The sequence below is a fragment of the Dromiciops gliroides genome, chromosome 2 (genome assembly GCF_019393635.1).
Source record: "Dromiciops gliroides isolate mDroGli1 chromosome 2, mDroGli1.pri, whole genome shotgun sequence".
Lineage (NCBI taxonomy): Eukaryota > Metazoa > Chordata > Mammalia > Microbiotheria > Microbiotheriidae > Dromiciops > Dromiciops gliroides.
In genome coordinates this window covers 431752744-431765185 of record NC_057862.1, presented here as the reverse complement: position 1 = coordinate 431765185, position 12442 = coordinate 431752744, and the positions used below count along the sequence as shown (strand labels likewise).

Below are 12442 nucleotides of genomic sequence, written 5' to 3'. Positions count from 1 at the left end.
GTTTAATATAAGTTAGTTTGGGAGGGAGGGCACTAGCAGTTGGGGAGATCAGGAAAAGCTTCATGCAAAAGACAGCTGAGGGGCAGCTAGGTGGCGCAGTGGATAGAGCACTGGCCCTGGAGTCAGGAGGACCTGTGTTCAAATACAGCCTCAGACACTTAATACTTACTAGCCATGTGACCCTGGGCAAGTCACTTAACCCCAGTTGCCTCGTCCCCCCCAAAAAAGACAGCTGAGCTGCATGCTCAAGGAAGAGGAGGACCCTGAAACCAGAGTTTCAGGCATGAGGGACAGCCAATTCAAAGGCACGGGGATGAAGTGAAGAAGAAGAAGGAAAGGGCTGGGTGGCCTGCATTGCCAAGTGTGGGAGGGGGAATAATGTCCAGGGAGACCAGAAACATAAATTAAGGCCAGCTTGTACAGGACTTTAAAAGTGAAATAGAAAAGTTTTTATTTTATTCTAGTGGCAATAGAGAGCACAGGATTTGATTGAGTAGGGGAGTCTCATGATAAGATCTGTGCTTAAAGAAAATTACATTGGCAGCAGTGTGTAGAATGGCCTGGAGTGGTGAGAGATTTAAGGCAGAGAGGTCAAGTAGGAAGCTGTTGAAATAATCTAGAAGCAAGGTGAAGAGGTCCTGAAGTAAGATGATTGCTCTGTGAGTGAAGAGAAGGGAAGGTCGAAACAGCAAGGTTTACCAACTAAGTAGACATGTGGGGTGAGGGAGACTGAAGAATTAAAAATAATGCCAAGCCTACAAAGCTGAGATACTAGAAAGATTGTGGTGCCTTTGATAGAAAAAGGGAAGTTTGATAATGAGTTCAGTTTTAAACATAATGAGTTCAAGATGTCTCTGACTCTTCAGATTCAAAAAATCTAATAGGAGATTGGTGTTTGTTGTTCAGGCATTCAATTGTCTCTGACTCTTCATGACCCCATGGACCATAGTGCACCAGGCCTTTCTATCCTCCACTATGCCTACAAGTCTGTCCAAACTCATGTCCATTGCTTCCATGACACTATCCATCCATCTCAGCCTCTACTGTCCCCTTCTCCTTTTGCCTTCAATCTTTCCCAACATTAGGGTCTTTTCCAATGAGTCCTGTCTTCTCATTATGTGGTCAAAGTGTTGAAGTTTCAGTATTTGACCTTCCAGTGAATAGTGTGCATTAATTTTTTTAAGTACTGACTGATTTGATCTCCTTGTTGTGCAAGGATCTTTCAAAAAAGTCTTCTCCAGCACCACAATTCAAAAGTCAATTATGCAGCACTCAGATTTCCTTAATAATCCAACTCTCACAGCCATCCATTGCTACTGGGAATACCATAACTTTGACTGTATGGACCTTTGTCGGCAAGGTGATGTCTCTGCTTTTCAGTATGCTGTCCAGATTTGCCATGGCTTTCCTTCCAAGAAGCAAGCATCTTTTAATTTCACAGCTGCAGTCACTGTCTGCAGTAATCTTTGAGTCCAAGAATATAAAATCTGACACTACTTCCATTTCTTCTCCATTTGCCAGGAAGTAATGGCACCTGTTGCCAAGATCTGATCCCCAACTAAAACTCAGGGGACATACTGGAAGTGGATATTAGATCTGGAAATCATCTGCATACAGATAATCATTAAACCCATGGGAATTGATGAGGTTACTGAGAGTATATAAAGAAGGGACAGAATCTTGGAAAGCACCCACAGTTAGGGGGTGGGATGTAGATGATGAGCCAGCAAAGGGGACGCTGAGAAAGAACAGTTAGATAGGTAGGTGGTGAACCTTGTAGTGTTACAAAACCAAGAGAAGAAAGTATCCAAGAAGAGAGAGTGGTCACTACTGTCAAATATAGCAGATAAGTTGAGAATGATTAGGACTAAGATAAAACCATTAGATCTGACCAATTAGAACTCATTAATAACTTTGGAGAGAGGAATTTCAATTGAGTTATTTGGTCAGAAGCCAGATTGTAAAAAGTTGAAAAATTAATGGGAGGAGAAAAAAGTGGAGGCAGATAGTGTAGATAGCTTTTTCAAGGAGATTGACAAGAAAAGTGAGGAGTGATATAAGGTGAGAGCAGCATGTAGTGAAGGGGTTTGGTTTTGTTTTTAAGGCTGAAGGAGACCTACCTAGACATGTTTGAAGGTAGTAGGGAAGTTGTAAGAGAGCGGTAGAAGATTTGAGATTTGGGGACTGATTGGGAATGGAATCTGCTGAAGAAGACAAGAGGAGATGGGGATCAAGTGCACATGCAGAGTGCTTGGCTTTGGGAAGAAGGATCCCTTCATTGTCAGAGAATGGGAGAAAGGAAAAGAGAGTAGGAGATGATGCCAAGGGGTTTTGAGATAAAAAGAATGGGAGATGACAGAGCTCATGTTAAATGGTCAAAATTTCTTCGGTAAAGAAAGAGGCCAAATCTTCTGCTGAGGGAGATCGGGGAGAAGACTGTCTGGAGGGCTTGGGGGGAAGGAGAGGGATGGTCAGGAAAGGCTTCCTGAAGAAGATGGGCTTTGAAATCAGCATGAAGAAAACCAGGAGAGCCAAAAGGCAAAGGTGAGGAGAGAGATCCTTCCAGGTTTGGAAAATAGCCACTTCAAAGACAAGGATCTGAGAGATGGAGCATCATGTCTAAGAAGTGGCCGAATTGACTGAATTGTAAAATATATGGTGGGTGCATGTGCAAAAAATATTTATAGCAGCTTTCTTGGTGATGGCAAAGAATTGGAAATCGAGGGAATGCTCATCAATTGGGGAATGGCTGAACAAGTTGTGGTATATGAATGTAATGGAATACTATTGTGCTGTAAGAAATGATGAGCAGGCAGATTTCAGAAAAACCTGGAAAAACTTAAGTGGACTGATGCTGAGTAAAGTGAGCAGAACCAGGAGAACATTGTACACAGTAACAACAACATTGTGTGATGATCAACTGTGATAGACTTGGCCCTTCTCAGCAGTGCAATGATCCAAGACAGTTCCAAAGAACTCATGATAGAAAATGTTCTCCACATCCAGAAAAAAGGAACTGTGGATTCTGAACACAGATTCAACCATACTGTTTCTACTTTCTGGCTTTTTTTTCTTTTTTGAGGTCTTTCCCTTGTGTTCTGATTCTTCTTTCACAATATGACTAATGCAGAAACCTATTTAATGTGATTGTACATATATAACCTATATCAGATTGCTTTCTATCTTGGGGAGGGGGGACGGAGGGGAGGGAGGGAGAAAAATTTGGAACTGGAAATCTTATGAAAACAAATGTTGAAAACTCTTTACATGTAACTGGAAAATAAAAAAATACTTTTATGATTTTATATGTATATATGTATGTGTATACACACACACACACACACACACACACACATATATATATATATATATATATATATATATATATACATATATATATATGGTTGGTGTGAAAGTGTAAAAAGCCTGAAAAGGTTAGAAAGATACAGGTTGTAAAGGGCTTTAAAATGCCAAACAGTGGATTTTTATATTTGAACCTGAAGGTAACAGGCAGCCACTGGATTTATTGAGTACTAGAAACAAGATCCTGGGCCAAAAGCCTTGTGAACATAATCCCTTAGGGGCTGTTGCTGTTGGGCTGATGTTTCAGTCCCTGGGGAACCCCATGCCCAGTCACTGAGTAGTTGGCCAGATCTCTGTGCCAAAGTCCTGTTTACATAATCCCTGCTGCAGCTTCCGTCAGTTTCCTTTTCCTTGGTTTCCCCAGGATGGAGGCCTCCTGCCTAGAGCTGGCCCTGGAAGGTGAGAGGCTCTGTAAATCTGGAGATTTCAAAGCAGGAGCTGCCTTCTTTGAAGCTGCAGTCCAGGTGGGGACTGAAGATCTGAAGACACTGAGTGCAATCTACAGCCAGCTGGGGAATGCCTACTTCTACCTGAAAGAGTACTCCAAGGCTCTTGAGTATCACAAGCATGACCTCACTCTGGCCAGGTAAAGCTGGGGACCCCATACGGATTTGTGATTGTGTGAATGGGATTTGTGTCACTGTGCAAATGTGAGACGATGTGATTGTGTGTGTATATATGGAACTAGACATCTGAAACTGAATGTCTCTCAGTACATGTGGCTGGGTATGTTTATCATGACAGGTGGGTAGGGGGTGTTAACTCTTAGGGCAACATGAAAAGAGAATGGATTAAAATTATTTCTCTTCCTTTACCCATATTGGAATACCCAGGTTTTTGCCCAGATGTTGATGTCCAGTAGGTACTCTCCCTTCCTCCCTGCAGAGTATTGCCTATAGACTGGCACCAACTACCTCCTACACATTGGCTACTATCTCCTAGGGTTCCATGACCATCACAACTCTCTCTAAGATGTGTCCTACTCTCCAAGGACATTTGCTGCAAGCACACACCCCTCTCCAAGATGCCACTTAACCTGGGAATCCAGTCGTCTTCTCCATCCCCTGCTGTCTTCAAATACCTTGGCTTTCCAGTCCCTCAGAACTCCAATTCCTATGATTTATTTTTGCAGTCTGCCTCACTGGAATGCACGAATGGTTGGTCATCATACCACAGATCCTCACTCCCCATCCCTGACTCATCACCCCAAAGTTATTTTCATTTAACCCACCTTACCCTTTTATAATATGCCATGGGAGATTCTGATAGTGACAGACATCATTGTCATCTGTGCTTCCTCCTCTTTCCCCTTCCCTGACTTGAACCCTTGCCACCCTGTGCTTCCTCTGGGATGTTCCACATTAATAGAGCTGTGGTATTTTTTCCAAATTCATTATTTATTTATTCTTAACATTTAAAAAAATTCTGAGTTCCAAATTCTCTCCCTCCCTCAAGTCCCTTGAGAAGTTAAGCAATACGGAATCAATTATACACATGAAATTATGCAAAACATACTTTGATATTTTGCATAGATGTTGCAAAAAAGCAAAAAAATAAAGTGAAAATATACTTCAATTTGTACTCAGAGTTCATCAGTTCTCTCTCTGAAAATGGACAGCATTTTTCATCATGAGTCCTTCAGAAATGTCAGGTCGTTGTCTGGATCAGAGCAGCTGATTCTTTCACAGTTAATCATCATTACTCTATTGCTACTACTGTGCACAGTGATCTCCTGATTCTCTTTACTTCACTTTGCATCAATTCGTATAGGTCTTCCCAAGTTTTTAGGAAATCATCCCTCTTGTCATTTCTTGCAGCACAATAACATTCCATTACAATCATATATTACAACTTGTTCAGCCATTCCCCAATTGATGAGCATCCCATTTCCAATTCTTTGCCACCATAGAAAAAGAACTTCTATGAATATTTTTGGACATATTTTCCTTTTTATGTTTTATCCCTTTAGGACACAGACCTAGTAGTGGTATTGCTGGATCAAAGGGTATAGCTCTTTGGGCATACTGACATATTGTTCTCCAGAATGGTTGGACAAGTTCACAATTTCACCAACAGTACATTAGTGTCCCTGTTTTTCCACATCCCCTCCAGCCTTTGTCATTTTCCTTTTCTGATATGTTAGCAGATCTGCAATAATTGACAAGAGGGTTATACTTTTCTTCCCTTCAGAGTCTTGCAAAGCCTGCCTCCAACCAACCCCAAAATATATACAAAGTAGTACTTGGAATTTACCTATCTGTCTATATGTTGTATTCCACCCTTCGCCAGTATGTAAGCTTCTTGAAGGGAAGAACTGTTCATATTCTATCTTTGTATACCTAGCACTTATCACAGTGCCTAGCACATAGTCTGTGTTTAATAAATGCCTTTTCCACTCATTCACTTATTTATTTACCTGGCAAATATTCATTGAGTTGAATTGAACCCTGGGCCTTCAGACTGAAAATAAAAGTCCTCTTTGGGTCTGACAAAAGGAATAAGTATTTATAAAGTATCTACTATGTGCCAGGCACTACGCTAAGTACTTTACAAATACAACCTCATTTGATCTTCACAACAGCCTTGCAAGATAGATGCTATTGGGGCGGCTAGGTGGCGCAGTGGATAAAGCACCGGATAAAGCACCGGCCCTGGATTCAGGAGTACCTGAGTTCAAATCTGGCCTCAGACACTTGACACTTACTAGCTGTGTGACCCTGGGCAAATCACTTAACCCCCATTGCCCTGCAAAAAAAAAAAAAAAGATAGATGCTATTATTATCCTTATTTTTATAATTGAAGAATCCAAGGCAATCAGGTTATATGAATTGCTCAGGGTCCTACAGCTTATAAGTGTCTGAGGTTGGAAAGATTGAAAGAAGACATGAGTGACATCTTTTAAATCATAGAAGAGGGGGAAGCTAGGTGGTGCAATGGATAAAGCACCGGCCCTGGATTCAGGAGTACCTGGGTTCAAATCCGGCCTCAGACACTTGACATTTACTAGCTGTGTGACCCTGGGCAAGTCACTTAACCCCCATTGCCCCACAAAAAAAAAAAAGAAGAAGAGGGGGCAGCTAGGTGGTGCAGTGGATAAAGCACCAGCCCTGGATTCAGGAGGACCTGAGTTCAAATCCGGCCTCAGACACTTGACAGTTACAAGCTGTGTGACCCTGGGCAAGTCACTTAACCCTCACTGCCCTGCAAAAAAACAAACAAACAAAATAAATCATAGAAGATAGGGATAAGGAGAAAGAGGATTTACTAGAACTAAGGGTCCCTCTTAGAGAGCCCCTAAAGAGGTAGTTTGGGGATGAGTTGGTTCATCTAGCAAGGCTTTATGAAACTTGTTTCCCTAGAGGTCAGAGAATTTAGTTGCCTTAAAAGGCTTCAGGTGGGAGTTCTGGTTGGAGAGAGGCTCCTGCTTTAGATAAATGGTGTTTAAACATTAATTTATAGCTTTAGCTTGCCAACAGGCATGAATCTTCTTGTAGAAACAACATCATGTTTCCCTATGGGAATCCCCCTGCCCCCCACTCAGTCTTTGGTTTGCTAAGCCTCTGAGAGCATCACAATCTGCTAAAGCCTGAATTCTTTGCACAGACACACCAGGTGGTGTCTGAACTGTGTCCTCAAGACATTCAGACACTGGTCACCAGAATTACAGGCTTTTAGCTGCCTGATAGGCCTAGGTGTGAGTTCAAGAAGAACAAGAAGGTGGTCCCTTTTAGGACCAAAATCACAGCTTCTATATCAGGATGACTGAGGGGATGAGCTACAGTGCTCAGGGCCTGTGTGGGGGAGGAGAGGAGGAGGTCATCTGAGCCTGAAGGCCCCAACTTCTGCTCTCTATCCTTCCTGCTGAGCTAATCTTTTGCCTTCCCACCTCCATTCCCCCAGGACTATCGGGGACCGCATTGGGGAAGCCAAGGCCAGTGGTAACCTGGGCAATACCCTCAAAATCTTGGGCCGCTTTGAGGAAGCTGTTGTCTGCTGCCAGAGACATCTGGACATTTCCCAGGAGCAGGGTGACAAGGTAAGAGCCCAAAGGTGGAATTCTTCCAGAGGATGGATCTTTTCCAGAAGCCTTCTATATCCAGGTCTCTCTTCCCATCCCTATCTCCCCAGACTATACTACCCCTCTCCATCCAAAGTGACCACTTTTGGTGATCCTTCTTTCCTGACCCAGTCTATATCCAAACCAATGGAGAGGCAACATTTCATTCACAAACCCAGAGGTGTTACTTTGTTCAAAGCCCAATCATCTGTATCATTGGAAGAGATTGAAAGGGAGTATAGATATGTCTAATCCAAAAATTTGGATAATTTCTTTAAAATCCCTTTTAGCTTAAGAATACAGCTACAGGCTCAACATCTGAATACGGGTGTGTCACACTCTCAGATTTCACAAACTTTCAGCCTTAAAGAATGAAGGCACAGGGGGCAGCTAGGTGGCACAGTGGATAGAGCACCGGCTCTGGATTCAGAAGGACCTGAGTTCAAATCTGGCTTCAGACACTTGACACTTACTAGCTGTATGACTTTGGGCAAGTCACTTAACCCCAGTTGCCTCACCAAAAAAAAAAAAAAAGTACGAAGGCACATTGTGAAGAGCGATCACAGGAATCAGTCCCCAGCTTCCTCATTCTGCCCCCTCCCCTCCTCTCTACCATTCAGTCCTTGCAAAGGACTGACGGCATCACTTCTACTACACCAAAATTAACTAAGCTCCTAATGTGTGCTGGGAGCTACAGAGACCAAGACCAAAAAGAAACGGTTCCTACTCTCAAGGAGTTGATGTTCTATCAGGGGGAATTAACTCGTGGCCAGATAAAAAAGCAGCAATCCTAGCAGAATTTCCTGCTTTCCCTTTCAGTTTCCTTAGGTTCCTGAATCATACCTTCTCTGGAATCAGGGGAAATTTGGTTTCAAAGGCCTTATTCCCAGCTCCTGCTGGGCTAGGTAAAAAAGTGAAGAGAGATGGCCAGCCCAGGACTTAAGCAAAATAGGGCAAGAAAGTTAAGAATAATATAAAAACCCAACTTACTATTTTATGTATAATCAATACCAGGCTGTGTTAAATTATTCTGGTACAAAATTCCAGGTCAGACCACAAGTATCTCATTTTTTATAATGTATTAGACTTAATTATATAGTCTGCCTTATTCTAAAAAATGCTTTTTTGAGAGGAGGATCTCGGGAGTGTGAAATAGGTAGTTCCTTACTTGCGGGAAGGTGTTTTTTCTAAATGGTTTGTACCTCTACAGGTGGGGGAAGCAAGAGCCCTGTACAACATCGGTAATGTGTATCATGCCAAGGGGAAGCAGCTGTCCTGGAACTCTGCCCAGGACCCTGGCCACCTGCCCCTGGATGTCAGGGAGACATTGCAGAAAGCTTCAGAATTCTATGAGTGAGTAGCCGCTAGGGATACACCACATCAGCTCCAGCCAGTGCGTGGCTACCTTTCTCCCCTCTAAGTCTCCTTTCTGGCTCACAACTTTTTGTGGGAGGTAGCTTGGGAGCTGGGTCAATAAGAGAAGCTCCCCTCTGAAGAGGGAAGGGTAGGCCACTGGCTTTCAACACTGTGAGCAGGAATGATTACTCAAATGGACTCTTGGGATCCCACAGGCGGAACCTGTCTCTGGTGAAGGAGCTGGGAGATCGGGCTGCCCAGGGCCGGGCCTATGGGAATCTTGGCAACACCCAGTACCTCTTGGGAAATTTTAGTGAAGCCATCACCTTTCACAAGGAGGTAAGTGATTATCCCTGGGGCCTTTTTCCTTCTTTCTGGGGTCAAGTGTGTCTCTCCTGAAGCATGAAATTGCTTAAGAAGCAACCTCAGCTTTTTCCTCTGTAAAAAAGGGGAAGGCCTGAAGGAAGGAATTTATTCGTGGTAACAGCCAGTTAGGGGCAACTAGGTGGTGCAGTGGATAGAGTGCCAGGCCTGGAGTCAGGGCCCAGATGTGCAGTCAAACTACTTAGCCCCAAGTTTTAAAAAATAAACTCTGGGGGCAGCTAGGTGGCGCAGTGGATAAAGCACTGGCCTTGGATTCAGGAGGACCTGAGTTCAAATCTGGCCTCAGACATGTGACACTTACTAGCTGTGTGACCCTGGACAAGTCACTTAACCCTGTTTGCCTCAGTTTCCTCATCTGTAAAAATGAGCTGGAAAAGGAAATAGCCAACTACTCCAGTATCTCTGCCAAGAAAACCCTCAATAGGGTCACAAAGAGTCAGTCGTGACTGAATAAAACAACTGAACAACACAGCCAGTTAGTGGTAAAGTCAAGACTGGATTCCAGGTCTCCCAATGTAGTGTTCTTTTGATAAGTACCAATGCTCTCTCCCATCTTCCCCGCACACACACATACTCACACTTACATTGCACATATGCACACACACGCCCTCCAGATTGTCCTGTGTGGGGCTGTCTCCAAAGAGAAGCAAAGAACTAAATAAGACACAGAATTCCAATTCTCTTATACATAATGGATATAATTTGGACATGTTGAGTCAGGAGATGTCTATGGAACATCTAATTCAAAATATCCAATAGGCAATTTGTGATGTGGGACTGGAGTTTAGGAGAGAGACTGGGACTGAATATATAGACATTCGTGAATCATGTGCATAGAGATACCAAAATCAGGGGAGCTGATGAAGTCACTGTTTGAGAGACTGTAAAGAGCAAAAAGAGGGACCAGGACAGAGGACTGCCTTGGGGTATACCTACTTTTAAATGTGGAGGGGACTCCCTGTTAATGATTAGGACCAAATGTGATAATATATATAAAGCACTTTGCAAACCTTTAAGGGCCATGTAAATGCTAACTATAATTCTCTTACCACCTCTGCTTCCCTATCCCTTCAGATACACTGACTGAGTTGTACTCATCCTCCCAGCTCCGAAGCTCTTCCCATGCCTCCAAAGTGGCTAGGTGACATAGTAGATAGGATGCTGAACCTGGATTCGGGAAGCCCTGAGTTCAAATCCCGATTCAGACACTTACTACCTGTGTGACCCTGGGCAAATTACTTAATGTGTCTGTTTCCTCCTCAGTATAAAGAGATAATAATAGCACCTACTTCCCAGGCTCATTGTCATGGATAATATGAGATATTTGAAAAGTGTTTTACAAACCTTAAAGTGGTATATAAATGCTGGCTAGCATCATTATTAAAATGGTATATTCCTTATCTTGATTGGAGGAGAATAGTGACAAAGACAATGCAGAAACAGTAGATGATGAGAAACAGCATAAGTGAGCTATACATAATGGAGAACTTCAGTTTCATATCCAACCTTTTTTCTGTACTACTACATATGTGGAAATGCCCATTTTATTTGCTGTTTATTGAGTTCAGAATAATAGTAGAGAAAAAAAGAAATCAGTGGGTAATCCACAGCTAGAAATTCCAGTTAATTTGGAAGTTCATTTAGTGATTAATTATTTTATAGACAAATTTAACCCAATTTAAAAAAAAAAGTTTACCTTTCCAGAGTACAAGGTGCTTGTCGCTAGGTAGAAGAATTATCTACCTATGGTAGATGATGGAGAGGATCTTAGTTGCTCCTGGAGGCCCTAATTGGGAATGGCGCCTCCCCTCAGCCCACCCCCAACCCCATTTGTTGGTTTTCAGTAGCAGGATTTATGAGAAACAATGCCTACTCTACGAATACTCATTCATTACTTTTCCTCTATAAGCTCTGTGTATGGATCTTTGTTTTTCAGAGACTTGCCATTGCTAAGGAATTTGGAGACAAAGCAGCCGAAAGGAGAGCCTACAGTAACCTAGGGAATGCCCACATCTTCCTGGGGCGATTTGATGTCTCAGCAGAGTATTACAAGTAAGTGATCTTCCTTGGGGCAGTCTGGCTCTCAGGAGGCTGGAGCTAAGACCGTCCCTAATGTGGCATTTGATTCCCTGGGGACTCAAATTTGAAGGCCAAATCATTTGAGGAGATGTCATCTGTTCTGGGCCTCAAGGGGATTTTCAAGGATTTCCTCAAGGTCTTAGAAAGAATACCTTGATCTGAAAGAATATAGTTGTTGTTCAATCATTTCAGTGCCTCTACTCTTTGTGATCCCTTTTGGGATTTTCTTGGCAAAAGCAATGGAATAGGGGCAGCTAGGTGGTGCAGTGGATAGAGCACCAGCCCTGGAGTCAGGAGTACCTGAGTTCAAATCTGACCTCAGACACTTAACACTTACTAGCTGTGTGACCCTGGGCAAGTCATTTAACCCCAATTGCCTCACTAATTAAAAAAAAAACTAAAACAAAACAAAACAATGGAATAGTTTGCCATTTCTTTCTCTAGCTCATTTTACATATGAGGACATTGAGGCAAACAGTGTTAAGTGACTTGCCCAGGGTCACATAGCTAGTAAGTGTCTGAGGCTGAATTTGAATTTAAGTCTTCCTGATTCCAGGCCTTATCTACTATATCACTGTCTCCTGAATGTCCCATAGACAACTTAAACTCAACATAGCCAAAACATAGTTCATTATCTTTCTCCAAAAACCCACCCCTTTCCACACTTTTTTGTTACTGGTAAGGGCATCACCATCCTCTATCTACTCTATCCACTGAGCCACCTGGGTGCCCAAGATATCTAAAGAGGAGACTTTGATAGACTAATGTTTAGGTAAATCAATTAATCACAAGTAATTATTAAGCACTTACTATCTGCCTGGCACTGTGCTAAACAATGGGGGTACAAGACAAAAGGGAAACCCCTGCCCTCAAGGAGCTTACTCTCAATTTAGGAACCCACAAAGGGAATGAGATGTCCTTGGGAGATCAAAATATGGGACAAAGTTTCCAGGGGCCCAGGGCGCTGCTCTTCTTTCCCCTACCTCTCTCCCATATGTAGCCAAAAGGTCCACAGAAAAGGGTCCCAGTCTTTATTTAGGACAGTGACAGATATCACAGGATGATAGATTTAGAGATGGAAAGGACCTTGGACGTCATCTGGACCAACTCCCTCATTTTATAGATGAGGAAACTGAGGCTTAGAGAGGGTAACTGGCTTACCAAATTTGATGGCCTTTTCCCATCTTTATCCCCCTTGACCTC

General features: G+C 42.8%; 1 protein-coding gene across 1 annotated transcript in view; it reads left to right on the top strand.

The window, feature by feature from the left end:
• GPSM1 (G protein signaling modulator 1) overlaps window positions 1-12442 on the top strand; it is a 139297-nt gene that overhangs the window by 51524 nt on the left and 75331 nt on the right. The window contains 5 exon segments of the mRNA XM_043986814.1: window positions 3728-3949; window positions 7264-7399; window positions 8631-8773; window positions 8992-9115; window positions 11097-11212. Coding sequence (XP_043842749.1) covers window positions 3728-3949; window positions 7264-7399; window positions 8631-8773; window positions 8992-9115; window positions 11097-11212 — 741 coding nt within the window.